This window comes from Arabidopsis thaliana, chromosome 2 (assembly GCF_000001735.4).
Source record: "Arabidopsis thaliana chromosome 2, partial sequence".
In the NCBI taxonomy this organism is placed as follows: Eukaryota; Viridiplantae; Streptophyta; class Magnoliopsida; order Brassicales; family Brassicaceae; genus Arabidopsis; species Arabidopsis thaliana.
In genome coordinates this window covers 17,189,065-17,216,697 of record NC_003071.7, presented here as the reverse complement: position 1 = coordinate 17,216,697, position 27,633 = coordinate 17,189,065, and the positions used below count along the sequence as shown (strand labels likewise).

At 33.5% G+C, this 27,633-nt stretch overlaps 9 protein-coding genes, 1 long non-coding RNA gene and 1 pseudogene across 14 annotated transcripts; 8 read left to right on the top strand and 3 right to left on the bottom strand.

The window, feature by feature from the left end:
• Nucleotides 1–405: 405 nt before the first annotated feature.
• Nucleotides 406–2,479, top strand: SSL1 (strictosidine synthase-like 1; the record flags this gene model as incomplete). Its single annotated transcript, NM_129694.5, has 4 exons — nucleotides 406–462; nucleotides 564–865; nucleotides 1,125–1,379; nucleotides 1,816–2,479. 4 exons carry the CDS (start codon nucleotides 406–408, stop codon nucleotides 2,384–2,386), a joined length of 1,185 nt encoding a protein of 394 aa, NP_181662.3. The 3' UTR covers nucleotides 2,387–2,479.
• A 437-nt stretch (nucleotides 2,480–2,916) lies between these two features.
• AT2G09240 lies at nucleotides 2,917–3,296 on the top strand. The gene has a single exon (NR_140496.1). It is a non-coding gene; the product is annotated as an other RNA (long non-coding RNA).
• Nucleotides 3,297–3,518: 222 nt separating this feature from the next.
• SSL2 (strictosidine synthase-like 2) lies at nucleotides 3,519–6,270 on the top strand. Its single transcript, NM_129693.4, has 3 exons — nucleotides 3,519–4,071; nucleotides 5,115–5,381; nucleotides 5,514–6,270. Exons 1-3 carry the CDS (start codon nucleotides 3,794–3,796, stop codon nucleotides 6,097–6,099), a joined length of 1,131 nt encoding a protein of 376 aa, NP_181661.1. The 5' UTR covers nucleotides 3,519–3,793; the 3' UTR covers nucleotides 6,100–6,270.
• Nucleotides 6,271–6,274: 4 nt separating this feature from the next.
• On the bottom strand, nucleotides 6,275–7,001 carry M10 (late embryogenesis abundant protein (M10) / LEA protein M10). The gene is made up of 2 exons (NM_129692.2): nucleotides 6,845–7,001; nucleotides 6,275–6,719 (listed from the first exon to the last, which is right to left on the bottom strand). Exons 1-2 carry the CDS (start codon nucleotides 6,933–6,935, stop codon nucleotides 6,487–6,489), a joined length of 324 nt encoding a protein of 107 aa, NP_181660.1. The 5' UTR covers nucleotides 6,936–7,001; the 3' UTR covers nucleotides 6,275–6,486.
• A 294-nt stretch (nucleotides 7,002–7,295) lies between these two features.
• AT2G41270 lies at nucleotides 7,296–8,153 on the top strand (annotated as a pseudogene). The gene has a single exon.
• Nucleotides 8,154–8,999: 846 nt separating this feature from the next.
• On the bottom strand, nucleotides 9,000–10,246 carry M17 (glycine-rich protein / late embryogenesis abundant protein (M17)). 2 transcript variants are annotated; one of them, NM_129691.3, is made up of 3 exons: nucleotides 10,067–10,219; nucleotides 9,813–9,957; nucleotides 9,000–9,647 (listed from the first exon to the last, which is right to left on the bottom strand). In NM_129691.3, the coding sequence occupies exons 1-3, from the start codon at nucleotides 10,155–10,157 to the stop codon at nucleotides 9,206–9,208; spliced, it is 678 nt and encodes a 225-aa protein (NP_181659.2). In that variant the 5' UTR covers nucleotides 10,158–10,219; the 3' UTR covers nucleotides 9,000–9,205. The 2 variants fall into 2 exon arrangements, with proteins under 2 accessions (NP_181659.2, NP_973656.1); NM_201927.3 differs by having other exon boundaries at nucleotides 9,000–9,957; nucleotides 10,067–10,246.
• A 3,603-nt stretch (nucleotides 10,247–13,849) lies between these two features.
• Nucleotides 13,850–16,041, top strand: AT2G41250 (Haloacid dehalogenase-like hydrolase (HAD) superfamily protein). The gene is made up of 6 exons (NM_129690.4): nucleotides 13,850–14,437; nucleotides 14,697–14,803; nucleotides 15,084–15,192; nucleotides 15,277–15,438; nucleotides 15,540–15,713; nucleotides 15,807–16,041. Exons 1-6 carry the CDS (start codon nucleotides 14,147–14,149, stop codon nucleotides 15,834–15,836), a joined length of 873 nt encoding a protein of 290 aa, NP_181658.1. The 5' UTR covers nucleotides 13,850–14,146; the 3' UTR covers nucleotides 15,837–16,041.
• Nucleotides 16,042–17,243: 1,202 nt separating this feature from the next.
• BHLH100 (basic helix-loop-helix protein 100) lies at nucleotides 17,244–18,661 on the top strand (the record flags this gene model as incomplete). Of its 2 annotated transcripts, none has more annotated exons than NM_129689.2 (2): nucleotides 17,244–17,659; nucleotides 17,921–18,661. In NM_129689.2, 2 exons carry the CDS (start codon nucleotides 17,378–17,380, stop codon nucleotides 18,365–18,367), a joined length of 729 nt encoding a protein of 242 aa, NP_181657.1. In that variant the 3' UTR covers nucleotides 18,368–18,661. The 2 variants fall into 2 exon arrangements, with proteins under 2 accessions (NP_181657.1, NP_850349.1); NM_180018.1 differs by having other exon boundaries at nucleotides 17,378–17,659; nucleotides 17,924–18,416.
• A 2,121-nt stretch (nucleotides 18,662–20,782) lies between these two features.
• AT2G41231 (uncharacterized protein) lies at nucleotides 20,783–21,406 on the bottom strand (the record flags this gene model as incomplete). 2 transcript variants are annotated; one of them, NM_001202796.1, is made up of 2 exons in its annotated part: nucleotides 21,167–21,406; nucleotides 20,783–20,877 (listed from the first exon to the last, which is right to left on the bottom strand). In NM_001202796.1, exons 1-2 carry the CDS (start codon nucleotides 21,384–21,386, stop codon nucleotides 20,783–20,785), a joined length of 315 nt encoding a protein of 104 aa, NP_001189725.1. In that variant the 5' UTR covers nucleotides 21,387–21,406. The 2 variants fall into 2 exon arrangements, with proteins under 2 accessions (NP_001189725.1, NP_001189726.1); NM_001202797.1 differs by lacking the exon at nucleotides 20,783–20,877 and having other exon boundaries at nucleotides 20,879–21,406.
• ORS1 (ORGAN SIZE-like protein) lies at nucleotides 21,001–21,950 on the top strand. The gene has a single exon (NM_180017.3). It carries the CDS (start codon nucleotides 21,073–21,075, stop codon nucleotides 21,337–21,339), a length of 267 nt encoding a protein of 88 aa, NP_850348.1. The 5' UTR covers nucleotides 21,001–21,072; the 3' UTR covers nucleotides 21,340–21,950.
• A 3,261-nt stretch (nucleotides 21,951–25,211) lies between these two features.
• AT2G41225 (uncharacterized protein) lies at nucleotides 25,212–25,720 on the top strand. Its single transcript, NM_001125021.2, has one exon. It carries the CDS (start codon nucleotides 25,240–25,242, stop codon nucleotides 25,441–25,443), a length of 204 nt encoding a protein of 67 aa, NP_001118493.1. The 5' UTR covers nucleotides 25,212–25,239; the 3' UTR covers nucleotides 25,444–25,720.
• The last annotated feature ends 1,913 nt before the right edge of the window (nucleotides 25,721–27,633 follow it).

Genomic DNA, 27,633 nt, shown 5'->3' with positions numbered 1-27,633 from the left:
TCCCCATTTAAATTAAAACAGTTTAACAAGATAAAATACAAGTCCGATTTTTTCATCTCCCAAAGATTCTCACAGTTAAAAATAGAAAATAGAAAAAGTATATATTCTCACAATGCTATAAACGCTTGAGGAGCATCTGATTTATCAATAAAGAGAACTAAAACTTTACAAATCCAAAAACAATAAAATTATATAAATCCAACTACTTTAAACGATTTTCCAACTAGAAATTTCGACTTGATGATTATAGTGTCACTGTTTTGCGTATCTTTATTTAAATCTAATAGTCTCATGGTTCCCACATGTTGAAGGAACAGAATAACTAATTAGAAAACTAGTACTTATTTATCGATAAAGAAAAATATTATTCTTAAAGACAAAAAACATGTAATTAAAAGTAGTAACATGGAATCGCTTCTCCTAATAGCTTATGCTTTTCTCTATTTATTCCTTCTCTCTCACGTATTCTCAAACAAGAAACATCCAAATAATTGCTAATCGTGCATATAATTAAGTAATTACCATTCCAACTTACACTTAAACACACATTTTTCACGGAAGAGGAGGCAGAGTATAAAATCAATGCCGATCAGTCGGAAAATTCTAACGTGGGCCGCTTTGGTGGCAATTATGGCCGTCTTGGTCGTCTTAGTGGGTCCATACATCATTGGACCGGAGAGTATAGAGGGCTCGAAAAACGTCCTAACCACAGCGAGGACAATCCTCCTTCCCGTGGATGGACCGGAGAGCCTGGACTGGACCCAAGAGGAGAAGGCCCATACGTTGGCGTCACTGACGGTCGCATCCTCAAATGGAGCGGTGAAGATCTTGGCTGGATTGAATTCGCCTACTCATCTCCCCATAGGTTTGTTTTATTTATGGATGAAGTCATGCACCAATAATAAGTAGACTGTTTCAACGCAAATATTTGTGTTTGATTATATTACTGGTTAAAATTTTATATTTATATCTTGGTTATTATATATTTATATCTTTAACAAACATTATACACATTTTTTTGGTAAATTTAATAATGTTTGAAAACACTTAATTATCAATAACATTGGTTATAGACAACACAATTATTTAACTATATTTTAATTTTGTGTTGTAAATATATGAAGAAAAAATTGTTCGAGCCATAAGGTGGAACCTGCGTGTGGAAGGCCTTTGGGACTTAGCTTCGAGAAGAAATCGGGAGATTTGTATTTTTGCGACGGTTACTTAGGGGTAATGAAGGTTGGGCCTAAAGGAGGATTGGCTGAGAAAGTCGTGGACGAGGTCGAAGGTCAGAAAGTTATGTTTGCAAACCAAATGGATATAGATGAAGAAGAGGATGCTATCTACTTCAACGATAGCAGCGATACGTACCACTTCGGGTATTATAACATCACTTCTCTAATAATTTTTTTAATTAAAAAAAAAAAACTGAAACCAAAAAAATTGGATAATTTTTAGTGTTCTATGTTGAGAATTGAGATGGTTAGAAATGATAATTTGCATGTTTGTATTTTATAATTTTACAAATTGCAAACCACAAATGAAAATAAAATTTCTCCTTCTAACGTTTGAGGTTTACAATTATTAGATAAAATCTTTGTTTTAAATTATACTTAAGATTGTAGCTTCATCATCTGAGAAGAAAGATAGTAATTAACCTTCAGGTTTTTAATGTTCGCTCGTGTTTACAACTTTTTTTTTTTTTTTAAACGTATAAAGTAAAAGAAAAATGTTCTTAAGACAACAAAATCTTAATGTGGGGATATTTTGAAAATGATTTTTTTTTTATAAACGTTACATTATTATTTGGAGCAGGGACGTATTCTACGCTTTTCTGTGCGGTGAAAAGACAGGAAGAGCAATTCGATACGACAAGAAGACAAAAGAGGCCAAAGTTATAATGGACCGTCTTCATTTCCCTAATGGTCTTGCCTTAAGCATAGATGGTTCGTTCGTGCTTTCTTGTGAGGTCCCAACGCAACTTGTGCATCGATATTGGGCCAAGGGACCCAACGCCGGGACCCGTGACATATTTGCAAAGCTCCCTGGCTACGCAGATAACATCAGAAGGACCGAGACAGGGGATTTCTGGGTTGCCTTGCATTCCAAGAAAACTCCATTTTCGAGGTTATCTATGATCCACCCGTGGGTTGGGAAATTCTTCATAAAGACGTTGAAGATGGAGCTCTTGGTTTTTCTTTTTGAAGGAGGGAAGCCTCACGCCGTGGCTGTGAAACTTTCTGGCAAGACTGGAGAGATTATGGAGATTCTTGAGGATAGTGAAGGGAAGAATATGAAGTTTATAAGTGAGGTTCAAGAGAGAGATGGTAGGCTCTGGTTTGGGTCTGTGTTTTTGCCTTCGGTTTGGGTTCTTGACCGTCAATGATTTATACGTTTTACATTATATAAGTTTCTCATGTGTGTGGATTTGATGATAATTACAGGTTTAAACGTTAAAGTTTTTGCTGTATCCGGTTAGATATGCATCTAAATACATCAAACTCTTGATTTTATTAATTTACTGAAAATATGGGTTCTTTTTTCTTGTTAGGTAATTTTGGTTTCTTTATGGTTTTCTCTCCTTTTAATCCGAGGACCCATTTTTGAGTTTGAATATCTTTAGAGTTTGTTTTTTTTGGGTTTATTCTTGCAGATGAAAATGTTTCTTTTAATCTTTGTATATATTACTTCAAAACAAAGATATGCCTATTTATGAAAACAAAACAAAACATGTACGTATCTCTATGAGTTTTCTTTTAATTAAAAACTTTACAAGAAATTTGAAACTTGTGAGTCTACGAACCGGCTTGCGCAGTCCACTTACCATAACAGGCAGTATTAGAGTGGGATATTTGTAAATTGAGGAAGTCACTGCCTCACTGGTGACAGTACTTTGTAGATACCTTTCTTTAATTGGTTCTGATGTGTTTGGAATTGTTTGTTTGGAAGGATTTGATAACAAATAAAATACAAGCAAAAAAAAAAAAGATATGGTCAGAACTCAGAAGGCAACACAACGAATAGGTTGCCGAGTGGGGCTCATGCCGTTGATTCTTCTGCTCACTGCCCCTTCTCCTGTCTATTCACTTCCTTTGTCCCTTATTTTTATCTTTATTTTTGGTGGTGAAAATTTATGTTTCATTTATACAAGCTAAAATGTTTTTGTTATAAGTCAAACAAAAACAATTATTATTAATAATATTGGAGGCTTTTATTGTACTTTTGGTTTGAAATTTTCGAAACTACGTCTCTTAATTCTCATCCTTTGATATTCTGTGCAAATGAATATTTATTTTCCATATAGATAGATATTATTTTTTTTGTTGGATAACATTTACACTTTACCCAAACTTGTAAACATGATTTCACCAAAAAAAAGCTTGTAAACTTGAATGGAAAAAAATCAGAGTATATAAAAGATAGTCTTAAAATTGGACAATGAAGTAAATGTGGCCCTCAATATCCGGCATTTGCAAGCAAATCATACCATCTACATGTATATATACTAAAATGAAATGCTTTATTAGGAAGGAAATCTTTGAACAGAAAAATAGAAATAAGGTAAGACAAGAAAAAATAACAATGAATTACAATCCACAAATCCCAAGAATGAGAAAATTTTTAATTTCCTAAAGAATATTTTGACACGAATTCGACATGTATAAGATAAAACTATTAATTATTTCAGACGCCTATATATAACCACCATAACTCTTACTCTGTTACCACCACAAAGACAAAACAAAAAAAAAGAGGAAGCAATTACTATAGGGGAAAAAAAAATCTGAACAAAATGATGAAACTCCTCTTGGTGGTGGCAACTTCTGTTGCCCTTATCTTTAGCGTCACTGATTTATCCGGTGAGGGACCAAAACATGGAGGAGAATCCATGTTGACAGTCCAAATCCCTGATTTCCGTCTGATTCCTACCACCGGAGCTTTGGGACCGGAGAGTTTTGTCTTTGATTTTTTCGGCGATGGTCCTTACACCGGTTTATCTGACGGTCGAATTGTTAAGTGGCTAGCTAATGAGAGCCGTTGGATCGATTTCGCCGTCACCACCTCCGCAAGGTACTCACAAATTTCTCCATCATTTTTAAGAAAAAACTTTGATTGTTTTTTTGTTTCGTCGTTTAGTTTTGTGGTTTTAACTCCTTCAATTGTATCCACCAACTTCCTATGTCCCATCGAAATTATTGACTTACTTATCCGAATAACAAAATTACCTCCTTTGCGTAACAAAAAATAATAATGATAACATTACCTCCTTTGCATTTCTAACAGTGAAGAATTACATTTGGGTTGTTGTATTAATCGCTTAATTTAATTAAAAATGTTAAATAGTACAAGATTTAGTTATTATTCCTGAGTCTCTGACTAACGAAGTAACGGTGAAAGGTACTTCTTTTGTTTCTGCATCTGTACTTCAACTTATCACGTGGTCAACTTGGTTGTTTCTAAACTGCAAATTTAACTTTCTGAATCACAATTTTTTTATTTTAGCATGCATGTGAAGTTCCCATTTTGGGGCATTCTAAAACTCAACTGCATGTGCATATATTTGCATATTTTGACTATGAAACTTAATTGCTTCTTTAGTTTTTTTTTTTCTTGTATTGTGAAACGTTGTAATTTTTTCAGAGAAATGTAAAGTAAATGCTGACAGCTAAAGAATGACTGGGGAGTAACAAAATAGAATGTGTGAATCGTGATTGACTTTTGGTGGTCCGGGTTTGCTAGCAAATACTACTATGACACATTCAAATAGATTCAAATATATATATATTTTAAAATATAGAACTATATCTATATATATATGTACATATATATATACCACTAAGTTTTACATGGTGGTGACTTAAGTTTCAAGTTTATTAGTTTTGGGTAAGAGTCTAAGAGATAAATTATTCATTTGGTTTGAAAAGCCACACTAAAAAGATGAAATAACCGTTTTCTGAGAGGGGAAACAAAAACTCTACAACAACTTTTTTTTTTTGGGAAACTGAGAGAGTGGCAAATAAAACTTCTCATTAAACTCGGGGCCTTATTAATAGCCAAAATAGTTCTGAAGAACAATTAATGATGGCAATTTATGTTTTGTTTGTTCAATGTAGAGAAGGTTGTGAGGGCCCGCACGAGCACCAACGAACAGAACACGTGTGTGGACGACCATTGGGCCTTGCCTTTGACAAATCCACTGGTGACCTTTATATAGCCGATGCTTATATGGGCCTTCTTAAAGTTGGCCCAACAGGTGGTGTCGCCACTCAGGTGTTACCACGTGAGCTAAATGAGGCCCTTCGATTTACCAATTCTTTGGATATCAATCCACGGACCGGAGTTGTCTACTTTACCGACAGTAGTTCGGTTTATCAACGGAGGTACAAAATTCTTGGAAATTTAATGAAAAACATGTTTTTATATGAGTGAAAAAGATCATTGTTTATATGTTTTTTTTTTTTGTTTTGTTTATATGATGCATTATTAGTACGTAAATTGTTTTTTTTTTCCAGGAACTATATAGGGGCGATGATGAGTGGGGACAAAACTGGTAGACTGATGAAGTACGACAACACGAAACAAGTGACCACTCTTCTAAGCAACTTAGCGTTTGTAAACGGTGTCGCTTTAAGCCAAAACGGTGATTACCTTCTCGTCGTCGAGACCGCCATGTGTCGTATCTTACGTTACTGGCTCAACGAAACGTCGGTAAAGTCTCAATCTCACGATAACTACGAGATTTTCGCGGAGGGGCTCCCTGGGTTTCCAGACAACATAAAGAGAAGTCCACGTGGCGGATTCTGGGTAGGCTTGAACACAAAACACTCAAAGCTGACAAAGTTCGCCATGTCGAACGCGTGGCTTGGACGTGCCGCTTTGGGCCTGCCGGTGGATTGGATGAAGGTCCATTCGGTTTGGGCCAGGTACAATGGGAACGGCATGGCCGTGAGGTTGAGCGAGGATAGTGGCGTTATATTAGAGGTATTCGAAGGTAAAAATGAAAATAAGTGGATATCTATAAGTGAGGTTGAAGAAAAAGATGGAACTCTTTGGGTTGGATCGGTGAATACTCCTTTCGCTGGCATGTATAAAATCTAAAATTGAGTAATACAAATATGTTTTTCCAACAATATGATTCATATATAGATAATTAGACGATACATCCCCCCTCCCCCTATTCTTATTTTTTAGGATAACAACTAATAAGTCCGTTTAGTACCACTTTATATTGTGCTAGGTAGCTACATGCATGCCTTTTGATAATTTAAACTGTGAACAAAATATTAATATTAAAACAGTTATTATTTATAACATCCACGAGAAAAACACCTCATAACCAAAAACCATTAATGAACCTTTGGTTTCTTTCTATTGAGCTCTCTCTAGGTATCTTACTTAGGCACCATGCTTCTTTTATTTATACATACATACGGTAATTGACCACTGCATGCATACAAACATATAGAGTTTGTGTTACATGCGAAATCATGGCTTAGCTTCTTCCTTCTGAGGCTCAACAGTTTTTACAACTTCGTTGGCCTCGGCTTGACTGCGGCAACAGTATATGCACAGTCCATTCCACCAGTACCCACCGCAACATCCGAACCTACAACCACCACCAGGCAAGCCTTGCTGGGGCTCTACAACAGCGTCATTGACCTCGACTTCGGCTTCTATAGCATCAGTTGCTTCAGTACTCGGCTTCACTTCTTCTTTAACTGCACGTGTGATATACATGTTATACACCATGGATCAAATATTTAATCATCTGTTACCAAAAAAAATAAAAATTTAATCATGCGAAAGTGTGAAGGGAAATTATATTATATAGAGTTGCACACACCATGTGTGGCATCGTTGGATGTGTCCGCAATAACAGCAAGGGAGAGAGAAAAGAGCAAAGCCACGAGAACGAGAGACATGAGGTTTCCCATTTTTTGTTTTCGTTACACAAAACACTTAGCTTATTTGGTTTATTGAGGGAAGATGATTTTGTTAGTGAAGTGTATGATGAGCACAGCACATGTATTTATAGTTGGGCAGCAAAACTTGGGGACAAGATACCAGTCAACTTTGTCGCGTGATCGAAGATAATGGCATATATATTTATAGGGATATTTCTATAACGAAAATGTTAAAAAAAAATTATATGATCTTTAGAGACCATATATAATAGATCTGATCATAACCTATCGTGTTTACACGTGTCCACCAGTGGTCACAAAGTCCTATTCTTGGACTTAAAAGTTCAAACCCACCGTTCGAAATGATAATGTTAGCTTCTATCCATTCCAAAAACGACCGTTCGTCCGTTCGGCCTTGCCTTTGACAAATCCACTTGTGACCTCTATATAGCCGATGCTTATACGGGCCTTCTTAAAGTTGGCACAACATGTGGTGTAACCAATCAGGTTTTGTCATGTGAGCTGAATGAAGCCCTTCGATTGACCAATGGATAGGATATCGATCCACGGACCGAAGTTATCTACTTTATAGAGTTAAAATTATCTTATATTATCTTAAACAAAGAACATGTTTATACTTTATATTAATAAAAGGAGCATGTTTATATGATGGATTAGCTCGTAATTGTTAATTTAATTGATTAATTGAGGGATAGTACGATGAGTGGAGACAGAATCGGTAGACTAATGAAGTATGACCCAACTACGAAACAATTGACCACTCTTCCAAGTTCTAAGCAACATAGCATTCGCAGGCATCGTTTGGAGTAAAAACGGTGATTACTTTATAGTTGTCGATCGATGCCACCACGTGTGGAATCCTATATTACTGGGTTAACGTCTAAATTTTAGGAAAACTACTAAATTTTTGTGGAAAGGCTTTTGGGGTTATCCGACAACAGAAATAGATCCAGAATTCGGAGTAGCCGGGTAGGCATATTGAACATGTGGCTTGGAACTGCCAGTGGACTGGATCCATTCGGTTTGGGCCAAGTACAAAAGGAACGACATCGTCGTGAGGTTGACCGAGAGTAGTGGCGTAATTTCGAATAATTTCGGAAGTTTTGGAAGGTAAGAAATGAAACCACAAAAAAAATGAAAATACAAATAAAAAGAAACATGAAAATAATGTAAGTGGATAACTGGGTATATCTATTTGACCATCCTCATTCAACAATTTTTCACAAATATCTTTCACGAAAAATAATAGTAAAGTTAAAAATATCCCAAAAATAGGAGTTTTAAATGTCTCTAAGAAGACACAGTTCTCATTTAAATACACTCATATTTTTACTCTCTTTTTTCATAAAATATTGATGTTTACGTGTTTGTAGTTTGTTACATAAAGATTGATTTTTTAGGTTTTTACTTTATTTTTATTAATTAATATTAATAAATCTTAGATTTTAAGACATAATGATTAACTATTTTATACTACAATTAGTTCAAAATTGTTAAAAAATATTTAATTTTTAAAAATGATTAACCAATAATTAAACAATGATTATTTTTGAATATATGTGAAAACTCTAGAACATCAAACTTTTTAGGAATACAGAAAATGTTTTTTTATATATTTAAAACTATCCATTTAAAAACACCCATACAAGTAACTAATGTAGAAACTAAAATTGATTAATACAAATATACTTGATTCATACATAATTAGACGAGATATTCCCCTCGAATACATGATTTTACAGCAGCACCTTTAATGTTTACGATTTTATAGTAGAATCAGTTATTCTTTATTCTTAACTTTTAGGATAATAATTCTGTTTGGTTCCATTTTATATTAACCTATGGCTTTTATTGAGCTAGCTAGCTTAGCTACATGCATGCCTCTTCATAATTTAAACTGTGAACAAAATATTATAATCCATGGTATTAAAACAGTTGTTATTATTTGGGGATCTTTCTTTACTCAAATGATTAAGTCCATTTTATTCCGTTTTTCCTATCGGAATTTGACTTAACTCAATTGTGTTACCCGTATAATATGAATTGGTTATGACTCGAAATTTGTCAAAAAATAAATTAAAAAACAGTTGTTATTATTTATAACATCCACGAGAAAAGAAACACTACATAACAAAATACATATTATATGAACCTACGTTTTCTTTTATTGACCTCTAGGTACCTTCTTAGGTACTATTTTTGCTTTATTTTGACATACGTACGTAATGGTAATTAGCTATGCATGCATACAAACATAGAGAGTTTGTATTACACGCAATTCATGGCTTAGCTTGTTGGGCCTCAACAGTTTCCACAACCTCGTTTGCCTCGGCTTGACTCCTGCAACAGTATCTGCACCGTCCACGCCACCACCCACCGCAACATCCCCACCTACAACCACCACGGCCACCGCCACCACCACCGCCACCACCACGGCCACCCTGCTGAGGCTCAACATCGTTGGGCTCAACAGTTTCCACAACCTCGCTGGCCTCGGCTTGACTCCTGCAACAGTATCTGCACCGTCCACGCCACCACCCACCGCAACATCCCCACCTACAACCACCACGGCCTCCGCCACCACCACCGCCACCACCACGGCCACCCTGCTGAGGCTCAACATCGTTGGGCTCAACAGTTTCCACAACCTCGCTGGCCTCGGCTTGACTCCTGCAACAGTATCTGCACCGTCCACGCCACCACCCACCGCAACATCCCCACCTACAACCACCACGGCCTCCGCCACCACCACCGCCACCACCACGGCCACCCTGCTGAGGCTCAACATCGTTGGGCTCAACAGTTTCCACAACCTCGCTGGCCTCGGCTTGACTCCTGCAACAGTATCTGCACCGTCCACGCCACCACCCACCGCAACATCCCCACCTACAACCACCACGGCCACCCCAGTCTTGCTGGGGCTCTACAACAGGGTCATTGGCCTCAACTTGGGCTTCCGCGATCTGGGGTTTACCGTCATGTTTTTGCGCCTCTATGGCATGGGTTGCTTCAGTACTTGGCTTCACTTCATCTTTAGATGCACGTGTAATAATATACATGTTTTACACCATCGATCAAATATTTAATCCATAGTTACGCGAAAGTGTAAAAGAGAACTACAAATATAGAGTTGTACATACCGTGTGTGGCATCGTTGGATGTGTTCGCGAAAACAGCGACGGAGAAAGAAAAGAGCAAAGCCAAGAGAACGAGAGACTTGAGGTTTCCCATATTTTGTTTTAGTTACACAAAACACTTATATTGAAGAGTGCATGAGCACAGCACATATTTATAGTTGGGCAGCAAAACTTGGCGACAAGAAACCAGTCAACTATGTCGAGTGAGGGAAGATAATGAGTTAATGACATATTTATTTAAGGGGATATATATATATATACACATATATAAAATGTAAAGAAAATCATATCAAAAGATCACTATAATCCATGCTAATAGATATGATCGAGAAGTCTCATAAATTGATTGAGAAAGATTATATAGAATCTTTAATTCTTTGAAATCTTTTTTATCTTTTCTAGTTTTTTTTCGCCTAATTCGAGCTTTTGTTTTTTCAAAAAAAGAAGTTAAAGCTTTAGCTAAAAACATCTCTATCAGTAAAATACCTTCATGGTTTCTCAAAAAAAAAAAATATTAGTATTTTAATAAATATTAGTTATATAATTAAAGTTTAATAATAAAATAATATTTGATCAATAGATGATATACAAGTATTTTTATGCGTTTTTTAAAGTTTCTCACTTGAGAAACTAATTATATTCTTTTTCATATTTTTTGATTATATTTTATTTTTATATTGAACAGTTTTTCAATGAGAAACCATTGATGAAAATTGTTTAATGGTGTAGCTTCTATTCAAAATTCATAATTTTAACATCGATACCATTTTGTAAATTTATTTTTCGAATACAAATTTTGAAAGCATTTTGGAATTGAGGAATTTGTTTGATAATCCAATTATATATGGAGTCTAATTAGGAAACAACTTTGTTGTATATAGTTAATTGAACGATGCAAATCGGCAAAATTAAATACCGTTCGAGAATGCTAGAGAAAAACAGGTGTATATTTTTATAATTACGCATCATTTTAATTACATCAGTAATTACTAGAAACTCACGTTTATTTATTAATTAGGTCGCTCTTTAACAAATTGCAAGCGTTTCTAGACTCTTATTTAAAAGTATGTTTGCGAAGTTGTGGACAACATACTGTAGCTCTGAAAGCAAAAACGTATTATATTTGCAAGTAACACAATCAGATCTGAGCTATTTAGTATTATGATGAACGGAAACGTTAAAAAAACGTTTACTTTGTTAAATTGCTTACAAGAGGAGTCAGTATTTTTATACTAATACTTGACTGTTATTATATACTCACAATTGTCGTCAAAAAAGTATATAATAACTAAAATAAAAAACTAGCTAAACCAAATATTATTACTTTTTGCTAAAAAAAGTAAATATCATCAGAGGAAAGTTAGATTGTGCCTTGTCAAAAGACCTAGATGCAAATACAATACCATCATACATATCTCTTTGGTTACTCACTAGTCACTAGTGAACAAATGAAATTAATATCACAATTTCAACGGATACAGTTTTGTCAACTAGCAGTACTCATGGATATATATGTTCCACGCTAATAATATTATATTTTAATAATCTAAAATACTGCACCAACTAAAAATTTAATCACTATCCTCTGTAACTTCTGGGATCAAAATAATATTTCTGTTTCTTATTAATTGATTTTCTTTGAAAAAAATTGTTTCAAAAATATTAATATTTTAGATTTTTATACAATATTAATTAGTTATAATTGATGAATATCAAATTTTAAAATAAATAACTAATATTATTAGTTTAAAATTATAAAAAATATAAATCACAAAAAGTAATATATTTATAATGAGCTTTAATATATTTTTTGATATGTGTGTTTTTTTAGAAAATCAATTATTAAAGAATAGAGGAAGTATATTACAAACCAGTAGAAATAAGCCAAAAAATAAAAATAAGAAAAAAAACAAAATTATATCCTTTTTCAAACTGAAATTTTCAATCGAGTGAAATATTTCATATATCAAATTTGAAATACCTGTTTAATTTTAATGTATTAAAGTAATGACAGGGTTAGCGATAAGTTGACAACATCAAAATTGAATCATATGGGTAGTTTAATCAGCTGGTAAAGGCTCGAGTTATTTTCAATATTTTTTACTTTTTTTTTTGCGTCCAAACCCATAAAATAAGAGTTGAACGTTGAAAGCCATATCAAGCATCGTATGCTTCAACAGCTAAACTATTCTCTGTGGTTCCACGTGTAAATGCCATGCTCTCTACTAACCTACGGTTCTTACACGTCTCCAATGGACTTCAAACCCATCGTTCGAAATGATAATGTTAACTTCTATACATTCCAAAAACAATCGCACAATACCAATTCAAACCCTCCTCCTTCTTTTGGTAATATCACTAAAATTGATCTAAATGAAAGAAAAGAAAGCAAAAAGGGATTAGAAACAGAAACCATGAACCGACCGGTATAGGAGATAGAACTGAAATAGCACTACTTAGACCAAATTCAACATTTCTGATAAAATAACCTAACCAAACCATTATCTAAGCAAGAGAAGAGGCTAGCATAATGATTAGAAAACGTTATTACTTTTTAAAAATGGGTATCGAACGTTACTACGTTAGACACTCGAGTTCAGAGAGATCTTCATTACTGGCGTTTAAGACGTTTCATCTATTTCCCGAGTGATCCTTTTTGAACCCTTGGATGTTCTTCTTATTCTTATTTTACCAAATGAACTTTCTAAGTAAGTAAACATTATGAATAAATCATATGCTTCGAAATCTATTTAATACTTAACTGTTAGTTTTACTGGAAAAGGTTGGATAAAGAAAAACTTGAGAAGAAACGTCGTTTTTGAACGTTAACTCAAAATTCTCCAAAATGGGTCCAATTATGGATTTATGTTTCCTTATCCATAAGACTTTTTCTAATCTTCTTTAACATCGTGATGTCTTATTATACCACATAGACACATACGTATAAAGGACTCATTGTCTATCCAAAGAAACACTAAACCAAATCTTATTTTGTTCGTTTTTCCATACGAAATGATGAAATCGACCAAAAAGCTCATGAAATAAACCAAAGCCATAAAATTTTGTGGAACAAAACATTTTCCTTAGCCATGTTGGTGAATTCGGCATTTTGTTAATAGTCAATCAAATTATGCATAAAATGGCCCAAAACTATATACTCCTTAAATTTTGTGGCCCATATTTGTCAACACGTGGGCCCGTTTGTCAATTTATAAGCCACGAATTTCTAAAGAGGTCCCTCTAAAATAGACCAGTTCTTCAATTGTATCCTTATATTACTTTGCATGACACATAATTGGTTAGGGCCCAATTTTCCCACTTCTTTTCTTTTCATGACTTTTATCCAAAAATATTTGTGGATAAAACTTTTTATCCTTGTCGATGTGAAAGCTAAAATTTAATGAAGCTTAAGCTTAACCGTTTTTCCACGAAATAATAGTATCCTTCTCGATGTGAAAATAAATACTACAAGAAAACTAATTGTATGCATTTATTCCTTTTTATTGGCTAATTTGATGTTTCAACAACGTAATATATCATCAATCAGACAAGTAGACGTTTGTGAATTCTTGAAGAATATCTGCATGTAAAACACGGATCCATATATCAATAATCAATATATAGAACAAGATAAATAATTCTGATTGAAAAAGAAATAATGATAAATCTTTTTTTACTTTTTGTTTTTTTATAAAGAAAGATAAAGCTATTTTTGTGTGTCAAGTACATAACTTTAATCTGGATCTCAACTTTAAAAACCAAAATTCAAAACACAACCCTTTCTTCATATCTCAGGATTATAAGACTCATATGGTTTCTTTAACAAAAAAAAAAAACTCATGATTAAAGATTAAGAGTGTAATAACAAGTTTTTAAAAATGCCACATCATCAGTTCTTCTGATTAGCGGATAGGGTAGAAAAACTGTAGACGGATAATAATATGAAAGGGTATAACCGTAACAACACATCTCTCTTTATGCGTTAAAGATTCTCCGCACACGCTTCTTCTCCTTTTATAATCCCCAGACGAAGACGAAGCCGAAGATAACGGAACAATCAAATCAATCATACAGAAGCAGCTAATGGCGTTGAGAATCAGGAAGGCGACGACGACACTTCTCTTCTCCGGTGGGATTACTCATGGAACGGATCGGATCGCGAGAACCGGAGCATTGCTCAGCCGTTGGATCTCCTCTGCTTCGTCATCTTCCGCTGTTGTAGCGGATGATGAATCTAGTGGGATTTACGGATTGGGAAGTGTGTTGAAAGAGTATGAAGATTATAGGAGATCTCTCTATGGTGAGATCACTCATAAGGCTTTGCTTGTTGATGCTGTTGGTACTCTCCTTGTTCCCGCTCAACCTACTGCTCAGGTCTCTCAAATTTCTCTGTTACTTTGTGTGATTCAACAGTTGAACAAATGCTTCACATGTTTCTTGCTCTGTGATTGAAATTTTTTAGAAAGCTATGAGCATTTTGAGGATTCATGTTTGATTCTGAGTAAAAATTTGATGCTTATTGTTATGTTAAGAATGTCTTAGGCTTTTTATGATCTCTGTTTGTTCTTAGAAGAGTAGATAGAGATTTTTATTGTGTAGATTCTAAGATGTGTTATGGATTCTGATTTTGTAGATATATAAGAATATTGGAGAGAAGTACGGAGTGGAGTACTCGGAGGCTGAGATACTTACTAGATACAGAAGAGCTTATCAGAAACCATGGGGTGGATCTCATCTTAGGTATTTAGAATCATCTTCTTTCTCTTTTTGTTTCTTCTACTCCAAGAAAATCACCACTAGGCAAAATGTTCTTTTGTGGCTTTCTATTTGTTTGTATGACAACTTTTAATACTTGATCATGATTATGACTCTAGTGATGCATCTCCGTACAAAGATATCTGGTTTAATACTGACTCTTTCGAATATACATTTGCTGTGGAATCTCTGTTGGATTCATAAATGGGTCTGCTTAAGACATTTACTTCTGTGCTGGTCTTGATTTTTGATTCTTTGTTTGTAGATATGTAAACGATGCAAGACCTTTCTGGCAGTATATAGTGACTGCATCAACAGGCTGCTCGGATTCACAGTACTTTGAAGAGCTTTACAGCTATTTTACTACAGAACAGGTTTGATCTCTACTACTACTTCTCCATATGCTTCAGTAATAGTTTTGGTTCTTTCTCTTGAGATTTCTCCATTTGCTTTCCCAGGCGTGGAAGTTATGTGATCCAGATGCAGGGAAAGTGTTTAAGGCTATTAAAGAAGCGGGTGTAAAAGTTGCAATAGTCTCCAACTTCGATACTCGGTTAAGACCTCTCCTACGTGCATTGAGATGTGAAGATTGGTTTGATGCTGTAGCTGTTTCAGCAGAAGTAAGATAACCTCTTTTCGTTTATATATTTTTGTTGATGATCCGAAACGTTTTGGGAGTGAGTGTGTAAATACTTAAGGTTTTTGGTTGAATGTTTAACAGGTTGAAGCGGAAAAACCAAACCCGACTATCTTCTTAAAAGCTTGTGAGTTATTAGAAGTGAATCCCGAGGATGCGGTTCATGTAGGAGATGACCGTAGGAATGATGTATGGGGAGCTAGAGACGCAGGCTGTGACGCTTGGCTCTGGGGAAGTGAAGTTACGTCATTTAAACAGGTAAACGAATCTCTCTGGTTTTGCTCAAATCTCTCAAGAATTTAAAAATCATTGGTTTACTTGAAATGAATGTGCTTTTGTTTTGTTCTGCAGGTTGCTCAACGGATAGGAGTGAAGGTCTGAAGCAAAAGCATATGAGAGAAATGGTTCAGAGACATGTTCAGACTTCAGTTTTAGCTTCTTCTTTTTTTGTGTGAGCAGTTTTGTATATTCCATTTCTCTTTTGTAGCATAATGTGTGTAATATATGTTGCGGCTAATGTAGAAAACCAGAAAACAATGTATAATAAAAGATCAATAATAAGCTTCATGATCGTTCTTAATCCGAACCGAAGTGTTGTACTGTTTTCGACATTTGCTTATAAAAGAAGGAGAATTGAGTTCTTTAAATATGTGATCAAGAAGAGATCAAGAAAAATGGAAATTTAGAGTTGAACCTAGGCAACGTATGGACAATACCAAAAGTTGCCAACATATCAATGGATAAATCTAATCAAACTGTATCTGTGATTATTGTGGGTTGTATTTTAACATTATGTTCATAATTGTTGACAAATAGTCAAATACTTCACATTTTAGAGATTATCTACATATAATGGGCTACAAACATGTAAACTCATTGCAAAAAAAAGAAAAAGAAAAAGCAATTATCTTAGGGCCAATTGTTTTTAGAGAAGCCCATTTAGATCTTTGGATTTAAAGAGGCGTAAATAGAATGAGGAAAAATCCAAAATATCTCCGTCTCTCTTTTATCCTCGTCCATGGATAATAGAATAGAATCAAGGCTTTTGGCCTGACCGAGATGACCGGAGTTGACTTGTGTAATATGATCAGAAAGGCTATAATATAATACAAAATAAACGATAGACACTACACCATATAAGATGTAATTAATAAATTTAAATAAGGAATATACATTTGTTAAATATTTGTAAACACTTAATGCCTACGTATATACTACATAGAAATGGTTGGATTCAGGAGAAAAGCCTTAACATATTCCACGTGATTTGCTCGTGCCTCTCAATAGTCCACGTCCACCAAACCCGTGTATCCTCGTGTACTTCTTCTCAGTGTCTGTCTCTTTTCTTCCAGCTGCGTCATAATTCATATTTTTGGTCTTAGTTTACTTAACGTATTTGTGGTAGAAAAATGTGATTGCATATTCTGTATCTTCTTATAGTAGTTGTTCCTATTTAACTGTTATTTTTTGCTAACTAAATAATTTGCTTAATAAATCGAATTTCTATTTTGACACATTATAAAATATTTAGAATTTTTGATTAATACTCATACATTCATATTCATGTAATTATACGATACAATAGTGTAAACTTATGTTATAAATTACGATAAGAACATTAGGATATTAATGCCTGTATCCGGAGGTCAACAGGTGATCCTTGGAACATGCTCCTACTTGGGGGAAAAGTGCTCAACCACGTGTCAACGCATGTCCACTCGTGACCCAATGTATTTTAATTTATTACATATACAACACAGAGTCATTAGTATTTTTCTTGTGTCCGTGTGTGTGTATCAGTGTATATATAAACAAAAATGAGTGTCCACATAAATAATCCAACTAACACATCAGCATAATCCCAACCGAAACAGCTTCTAGAGAGAGACAAAAAAGAACAGAGTAACTATCTAAAACTCAAAATGTGTGCACTTGTCCCTCCATTATATCCCAATTTCGGCTGGCCTTGCGGAGATCATAGCTTCTATGAAACCGACGACGTATCCAACACGTTTCTTGATTTTCCGTTGCCGGACTTGACGGTGACTCATGAGAATGTGTCGTCTGAGAATAACAGAACATTACTAGACAATCCCGTGGTGATGAAGAAGCTTAATCACAACGCGAGTGAACGTGAGCGTCGCAAGAAGATCAACACAATGTTCTCATCTCTTCGTTCTTGTCTTCCTCCCACCAATCAAACGGTAACTGTTAATTCTATATACTTTTCTATTTCTAAAATTATGAAAAAATTTGAAAGTTTAGTTTAATATTCAACAGAAACAAAAAAATATCAAATGTTTTCTTGCAAATGCTAAAAGTTGTTATTCATTGCTTTTGCAATTTTGGTGTTGATACAAACAGTGATATGTTTTGTTTTTTCTAACGCAAAGAAGGAAAAAAAAATCGGTCCCAAGTAACATAAACTGAAAGATCTGTCCTATTTTTTATGTATTTTCTTGCAGAAGAAGTTAAGTGTTTCGGCAACAGTTTCACAAGCATTGAAGTACATACCAGAGCTGCAAGAGCAAGTTAAAAAGCTCATGAAGAAGAAAGAAGAGCTCTCGTTTCAAATTTCGGGTCAAAGAGATCTCGTTTACACCGACCAAAACAGTAAGTCAGAGGAAGGGGTTACAAGCTATGCGTCGACAGTTTCTTCGACTAGGCTCAGTGAGACTGAAGTGATGGTCCAAATTTCATCGTTACAGACTGAAAAATGTTCGTTTGGGAATGTCTTGAGTGGTGTAGAAGAAGATGGGTTGGTTCTTGTGGGTGCTTCATCTTCAAGGTCTCATGGAGAGCGACTCTTTTACTCTATGCATCTTCAGATAAAAAATGGCCAGGTGAATTCCGAAGAATTAGGTGATAGATTGTTGTACTTGTACGAGAAATGTGGACACTCGTTTACATGATTTAATAATTAACGATGCTATATATATTTTTTCTGTTTTGTCTCTCGTTAAAATTCGAGGTTCTTTTTAGAAATAGGTTTTTTTTTTGTATATTAATTTTAATATATTATATTATTTTGGCGAAATGAAAGTTTCACGGGCAAACGTTTTGGTACCGATTTGGAAGGAGAACAACGCGAACATGGGTTGTGTGCAACAGTGTAAAGGTTTATATATCTGTGTATATTTTATGAGGATTTGTCATCTCACATCTGTGGTTACACACCGATGTCATATGTGGACACTAATTATCTGAAAGTCTTTAACAAAAAAATCATCTGAAGTCATTTTTTTAACCTTTCGTATTCAATTTTTTTCCGTTTGATTCGGCAAAATTACATATTTAAAAACCCTGAAATCAAAACAGAAGCACATAACTTATGGATGGTGAATCAGTGTTTAAAAACACATAATAATCTTCCCAATTATCAAGCCTGCCTGATCTAAAATTAGGTGAATGATCGCTTTTGGGCCTTAATTGGAAGAATAATTTTGGCCCATTTTGTTTCAAATAAATACTAAGGCATATTTGTTTGCACCAAAAAAAAAAAAAACAAGCATATTTGTAAATTAAAAATAATATCCTAATAAAATACCTAATCTTATTTTCAAATTTAGTTTTTAGTGTCTTAAATTTTAACATGATCGATTATATTACCTAGCTATGTAATTTATAATATACAAAGAAAACCAAAAGATCTTCGAAATGTTTAAGTCTTTCTTTCTAGTTTGTCTTACCATAAATTCTTTAACCAAAAACTGCAAAGGGAATAACTTTTCTGGGTCGACTGCATCAACGAAGCTGTAAAGGCCTACCAAGTTGAGAAGGAGCAGACCAAATAAAAAATGAAACTACTTAAAATAGAAAAATGTTGAATATAAACCAAATGGTCAAATAATAAATACCAAAGAAAGGCCAAATCCACGGGAAAGCATATAAAACCACTGCTGTTAGGTGCAATGCATCCTCCATATTCAAAATCTACGAATAATGAAAATTTCTCGATTTTTTATTTTGCTGGCACCACCCAACTTGCTTTACTATTTCATTAAATTCGGCAAATGCTCTATTTATTTTCATTAATATTACATCTTGTATTTAATATTGTGTTACTGAAATACGTTTGCCGTTTTTAAAGAGTTCGTATAAACCATTAGGCTATCAACTTTGTGTTTTTAGTGTGATAAATAATGTTTTTGCAGGAAGTGAAATTTGCTAGTTAAAATATTATTCAAAATTATCAAATTAAACATAATTTACCTATACTGTTTATTGACTTTATTCCCTTTTTTTTTTCCTTTTTTCTGTTGGTTTAGTTTATCAATTGTTCCTGCTATCTAATATGAGAATTTCTTCTATTTTACTACATAATTCAATTATTTTGGTTGAAGAAAATGATAGATAATAGCCAATTCTTTTCTGTTAGTTAAAAAAGAAGTCTTTTAAAATTTTATTTTGTTTAATGTAAGTTTGTGATTTTCTCAAGGAGGAGAAATGTAGACAAAGGACCTCATTGGGACTCCAACAAAACAATGTACAACAGGAAAGTACATCAGCCTCCGGTCCCCGTCAACTTACCTATAACATCTAAAAAGCATTGGGATGTTCATGCATCTACCTTTTCTCTTTGCTTGCAGTAAAAAACATTTCTTAAGCCTCTATTCTTCTAGAAGTTTCAGTACTACTAATAATAATCATGTACCTAGATTATTTTTATTTTTTTGTTAAGAAACTAGATTAAATTCCTATTACAGTTTACTTTTTACAATGGAATCTAACAACAACACCAACACCAACAGAGTCTCATTAGCTACTGAAACTAACATAATGGATTACATTGTCGATTCTAAAAAGTAAGGTTAAAATATATTACGTAAACTAAATTTTCTTTTGCTATTAGTACGTAGTGTGGTATATCATTGATGATAAATTGCAAAATTAGTTTGTATTTCGTTTTAGACAGAAGTAATAGTAACAATTATGGTTGAAGCCAACAAACACGAAAGAGAGTAAAAAACTAAAAACAAGGCTGGAGAGTGAAATTAGTTGATTACTTGAATCAAGACATATAGACATAAATCACAGCTGTGACCTGAAACCGGCACTTTGGAATTACCCTTTTTGCACATTTCTTGACTATGCATTTATATCCTTCTAATGCAAAATCTAACTCCCTACTTGATTAGTCTTAAGTTTTCTCAAGTGGGGTTCTATTATTTATTTATTATTGTAACTTGGCCCTTTTGTTACTTTGGACAGGGTCTATCATCGACAAAAGAAAAAAAAAGTAATATTACCACTAATCAAAACATAAAGAAATATTACATTTTTTGTCAACATAATCATAAATACCTAAACCACTAAATACAATTCAACTAAATAATTTGGTAAATAATCTGGATGAGAAAGAAAAAAATGTTACAAAGATATATTTTTTGGATTTTCCTTAAAAATTTTTTTTTTTTTTTTTCTAGCTAAGAAAAATTAAAATTTTGTTGGGTTGTCAAAAATATACAAGCTATACATACACGTATACACAAATATAGAGATAGACATTTCAACTTTCCCAATTGCCAGTATATATAACAAAAGCCAGAGACAAAGGGAGAAGGATCTAAGACATTTATCAAAAACAAAAAGAGTTGATAAACTACAGTAATGGAAAATGAGGGTTCATGATCAACGGCTGAGATTTGATGTCACACCCAAGCCGATGGGTTTGAACGGAAGTTCTTTGATCACGGCAAGATCCGTCGCACTTCTTCTCTTTCTCTCTCTGCTTCTTCTGATTCTGCCACCGTTCCTGCCGCCGCTTCCACCGCCTCCGGCGACACTCCTCCTCCTTCCTCTACTCCTCATGATTCTCCTCATTTTCTTGGCTTTTTCTCCTTCTAATGAGCCCAGCCTCGCCGTTGAACCTCTCGACCCCTGATGTCGGCGACTTGCGTTGCGAACCGTCCGTACATACATAATATGCATTACACAAATATGTCTAATTGTGTCTCTATGTGTATGTTATTCAGGAGCAGATTAAGGGCTTTTAGTTTTAGTTTCGTGCAAGTAAGATCATGTCATGTGATAGATCTCCGAGTTTTTCTTTTCAAGGATTTCGTGTAAATTTAGTTTTTAATTACTTTCTATGAGCAATTTTATTTTTCAATTCAATTCGTTTTTTCTATTCTTGTTTTGTAGAAGAATTTTGTTTTATCAGCGTCACATTATGAATTGTAGAAGAATAATTTTAAAATGCAGTAGAAGCCTTCATGTCACATACGTATTTTATACGTATGAGTGTGTATCAGTGTATGTATATGTTTATCTCTATTTCCATAATAATTTGATGGAGGAAACATGTCGTTGGGCTTAACGCTTTGCATGTACTGATTTTAAACAGGTTCCCCGCCAATGCAATGAAGTGGCAGACTCTTTGGACAAAATGAGTTATCAAAGACTCTATTTTCCATGTTCTTTAAATCGATTCTTATTCAAAAATTATGTAAATTTTTCCAAAGTATTGAAAGCATCATTAATTCTTTTTTTTTTATAACTAAACTAAACAAAAAATGGTCAAGCTGTGATTTATAAACTTTTAAGAATATAAAAAGTGTCAAAAGATGCCGAAGAAAGATGTTAAAAATAATCGACCTTAATATTAGATTGGAACCACTATTTGATAATAGCGGTTAGGATGCAAAATTACTTGATAATTGCAACACCATAATTTGTAATCAGAGACACTTTTACATAATCTATCACTTGTTTATTTAATAAAGTTTGTTTGTACAACTAGATTTTTTTATTGGGTCTAGTGTGGACCCCACTATGTTATTACACATTGTAAAACTGGGAATCGTCCTTTGATGTCCGAGAGATAGAGTAAGTGGATGTGCCATCTGTTCACAAGTCATCGACACACACAATTAGATTCTTTTAATATGGTCAAAAGTGATTTTGGATTAATGATCTTTCAATAAGTTTTTATTTTTTTTGGTTTTACATATTTTCCTAATTGTTTCAAAACGTAATGTTTATCCTTTCGATATACCTATTCGACCAAAAAAAGTCCCATGTATACAACTGTGTTAGATCATTTAGTTTTGTGCCAATGATTTCTGGAATTTGAAGAACAATATCAAGAAAAGTTATATATTTGACTTGTATGCACGATGGCTGCCAGATAAAAGAGTCACTAGCTAACTCATGATTGTGTAACGAATTTGTGAATTATACTGTGAAAATAGTTTGGGGGTGAGCATTATCGTTGGTCTAATTCGTTGGTCTAGTGATATAACTCAAAGAACCAAGTTAATTTCAAAAGAAAGATGGATTGACTTCACCAATATCATGCATGCATCTATTTACACACTACGTTCCAATATCACAACAAGTGGGTTGAAAAGAAATAGTTTCAAATTTAATCTCTTTTTGTTGATTCTCTACGTTTTATGACGTTGTTATGTTAACCACTCAAAACCAAGTATACATTTATAGATTGGACATTAAAGAGGTAAATGAAAAGGAATTACAAAATCATTTTTTTAAATAATTAATTACAAGATGTATCCTTTTTGTCAACAATTAGATGATATCCTTAGAAATATACTCTAATATTCTCGTGATATTTGGGGATCAGAGTATTTTAAGTTACTTATTTTTTCATCGAACTTCCACATTATCTTAATTTTGATCCAAGATGACCTTACAGTTTAACACTATTTGATCCTAAAATTTAGATCTCCAACTTTGAAAACTGAAACAAGAAAGATCCACAAACCAAAATTTGTAACGAATTTCTGTCCGGTGAAGTACTGTGTCATACTATATGAGATGATTTATCCGGGGAAATAGTGTGGGTGACATTCGGGACAATGTACAAAAGAAAAGGATATTTGACCAAATTCAAGGGAGAAAAAGAATTAAATAATTTTATAAATGATTAAAGAAAAATTTGTCTTCGCTTTATCGGGTCTCTATCTTTCGACAAAACAAAAAGCATACGAGAAGGCATTTAATTTGTCCACAAAAATCAGATCCACTGCACCTACACATACAAATGAGAATGGAATGCATACGTTTTGAAATTTTGCTCCTTGTTTTTTTTTTTTTTTTTTTGGTTTGATTGGTAACGAGATTAAGGGCTTTAACGACTGAATCGTACGTAACCTTAGAGATACATTTGGAAAAAGGAAAAAAAAAAGTTCGGATAAATTAAGTGATGATTACGTGACTCATCATATAAGCCCTAGACACCGAATGTGCTTGTTTTGATTACAAACTCAAATGTTCCCAGACAAAGTCAAATGTTTGGAACTCTCATTATGGGGCTCCGAAGTGTGGCATATAATGCTCTTTTCTTATTTATATTGTTAAAATATAAACAAATACTCCGTATATAGTTATTCACAATTAAAAATAATTATTATTTACAAAAAAAAAGAAGACAAAAGGGTGGGAACATAATTATGAATAAATATGTTTCTTGAGGGTTCGTCTCGCTATCTTTCTAGGCCCGGATTAAACCGACCTTGATTCTACTCTCCTCTGTTATTGGTTTTTTTGACTTTCAAGGATCGTTTTTAAGTTCTTAAAGTTCATTATATCTCTTCCGGTTAATCTTCCTATCCACCACATATTTAAGTCCAACAAAACTCATCAAATTAATGAGTTTGTGATTACTGATTATTCTAGATTCAAAGAATAAAGCCTCTATTGTAAAAGTTTTAGTTTAAAAAAATTTCATCTTGAAAAAGGAAAAAGTCCGAGTAAAAGAAATTAAAGGGTTTGTAGAAGAGGAGAGCCTATGAAAGGGACTATGCAAAACCAAATCGAAGACAGAAGCAACATTGTTCTGATCCCCACTTGCCTAAGAATCAAACCTCAACACTTCACTTGAGAACCAAAATAGAATACACGAACTTTTTTATTTTAAAAAAATATAAAGATTAAACCGAAAAAAAAAAACTCAATTTTAGTAGCCGTTGAGAAAAATCTAAATGGAGAATCGCAATAAATTGGGTTAGATGTATTATGTATATGGAATAAGATGAAATAAATACACTTACGACGATTTAATTCATCAGATTCAGAGTATCAAACATATTCTCTCCTCTAAAATTCACCAACCCTCCTTGCGGTTTCAGTCATCTAATGGCACATTAATGGAAAATAGTTTAAGCCGACACGTTAATACATAGCTAGCCTTACCTATGTCAAACGTCCCTTTATATATTTCATTTAGTTTTTTTTTTTTAATTATAAATTTGGTTAAACAACCTATATGATGTCAATACACATAAACATGTATATAATTATATATATATATATGTATAATATAAATTGCGTTTTGTTTTCCAGATATCAACAATACACATTACACACACATTTCATTTCTCCTAAAATGTGTGTAGTGTATACTTTTAATATGGAGCTTTATCAAATTTCAATTTCATTAACAAGAGAAAAAAATCAGTTATTATTACTTAATATGGAGAATATTTTTTCCCTTACATGTTAAAAAAAGAAAATGACATTTAAAGTAAATATTTCAAATTCCTATGTAAATTAACATATACTACTGAATAAAAATAAATAAAAAGAATGGTAAAGGGTTGTTTAATTTTGTCATTGGGTGAATAAGCAAATGGTGTTGGTCAGTGCATGAGCTTCACCTGTAAGCTGTAACGTCTTTCTCTCTCACACACATAAAAAAGGAAAACGAACAAAAACATAATTAAAGAAAGAAAAAGTTATTAAAATCTTATTTGACATTATATATATATAGGTGCATCAACTAAGAAAGTAAATAAGATTTACATACGAAAGGATCGTCGAAATGTTTGTGATTGGAGTGGTGATGGTGCTATTGGCGGTTCTTCCAGCCGTTCTGCCGCCGCTTCCGCCGCCGCCGATGATATTGATGGGAATTCCGGTGGTGCTGATGCTAATGCTTATTTACTTAGCCATTTATTATCCACCTCATCAAGCTCATTTTCTCTCTTCATCTTCCTTTGACACTACTTCTAGGCATGTAATGTGATGGTAGTGAGACAATGAGTCGATGATCCAGATGACTCAACTCACATATGTGAATGCGTCGTCGTTTGATGATAATTGTGAATCCATGCAGTTTCTATATGATTAAAATTTAGACCCTTTTTATGTTTTTTCTTTTCTTTTCGTTTTAGGGTGATTCGAGTTGGATCGTCTGGTAAGAGTCATTGTAAAATTTGAAGTGTAATTTCTAATTTTCTAATCAGTTGAACCAATTCCGATTGATCATTTAATTAAGCATACAGATATCAGATATATTATATCATCATGATTCATGCCATATATTATTTTCCAGTACTCAGATGATCATAGATTCGAGTTTCTACATTTCACTCTGAAAATAAATGCAAGCATGATTTTTTTTTTTATTTTTTTTATTTTACTTGTTCCGTAACGTCACTCATAAGTTAAGGAATCAGTTCTCGCTTAACGTTCTTGAATCGCTTTGGAAGTTCGTAAGAAAAACTTGAAACCGTTTTGTTATTTATTTGTAAGCTAATTAAAATGCATGAAACAAAATTCTAGAAGAGTGGGCCAACAATCCACCATACAGTACGCATGAATCACTTTATTATGAATTATGCATAACTCGTCTATAATATTGGGAAAAGCTGACCATTCTATAGAAGAATGGATAATTTTGATCAACTCTGAACAATCTGCCTCGACGATTTGGTATCCAATTCCATTCGAAAGAATGATCGCTATAGTTCAGAGAACAAATTTCATCCCCAAATGTAATGGAAAAATTTCATGAGCGATTTATTTGGAAATATTAAGGAAAATTTTGGTCATGCCTATATTTCATGTTTGTATCTTAGCTTTCTCAAGTTTGATATGTTCATATGGTGGTTTCCCATATACTTCATGATTTGTTTTCCTAATGTAATTCTCAATTACTCTCACGCCGTTTTTGAAAAAGGAAAAATCTCACACCATATTTAACAATATTTTATAAGTTCCGCAATAAAATACTTTTTCATTTCTCGCTTTCCAAATGTAACCACATAATCTATTGAAAACATCACGACAAATCTCGTTATCTAATATCGACAAAATAAATGATCCAACTTTATAAATCGAGGATGATAGAATTTCCTCATTAAAATCATTGATTCTATAAGTATATATATATACGATGCATAATTCTTTTTTATTTATTTATTTTATTAGATGTAATGAAATGTAAAAAAAAAAAACGATTTTGAGACTCTTTATTATTCAACCTAAAGTAGTAACACGACACGATTTAAAGCATTATCAAATGTCGATAATTCACAAGAAAACAGTCTTTGATTAGTTTTTTTTCCTCTCTCGAGCAACAAATTTTTCTCCACGGTCGTTGGTTATTTCTAATTTGAGAGATTTTATAGGTGACGATGCTTTAAATTGGGGTGGTTAGTGGGTCCAATCAAATGTACGTCACTCGTTAAAAGATGATTTTAAAAGTTGGATTAAAATGTAATAAAACCTTTTAGGTATCATTAATTGCTGAATACCGACTGAATAAATGCTTCTTTATATTATTGAGATTGCATTATATCCAAATATTGAGTTTAATTCGTATCGAAATAAACAGTCAAAATGAACGGCAGGGATTTATTTCACAAATTTATAGATATGTACAATGTATACTGGTTAAGGAGGAGAGAAGAGAAGACGTAACGATTTCTCTCGCAAATGCAATGAACTTACACTCTCTTCCCATTTGTTGTTGTTGTAAGAATTTAAGTAAATGCTGACATCTTTCTGCTTTTTGTGACGCGGACGATACAATGAACATGTCCAGTTCCATTATTTGGTGCTTTAAGAACTTTCGAATTTTCGTGTTTAAGAACTTTCTTTATTTTAAAGCTTGGAAAATTTCATGGGACAAGAAAAAATTGACGTTAAGACACCGACGTTTACACGTGTCAGCTATATTTCTGTTGTGTTTACCACGTGAGAGCTGAGACAACAGAGAATAAACATCAGACTTAATGGAGTTTTTGTCAACGAACACACACGTACCTTTCTCGTGACCCATTCCACTTACCTATATGGGGACAAACATCGGTTTCACGATATATTGTCTTAAAACCTTTAAACGTTCAACGTACATGCATTACTAGAAGAAATTCTCGAGACTTTTTTTTTCCGTAAGAAAATCAAAATCCTTTTTTTTTTTTTTTTTTTT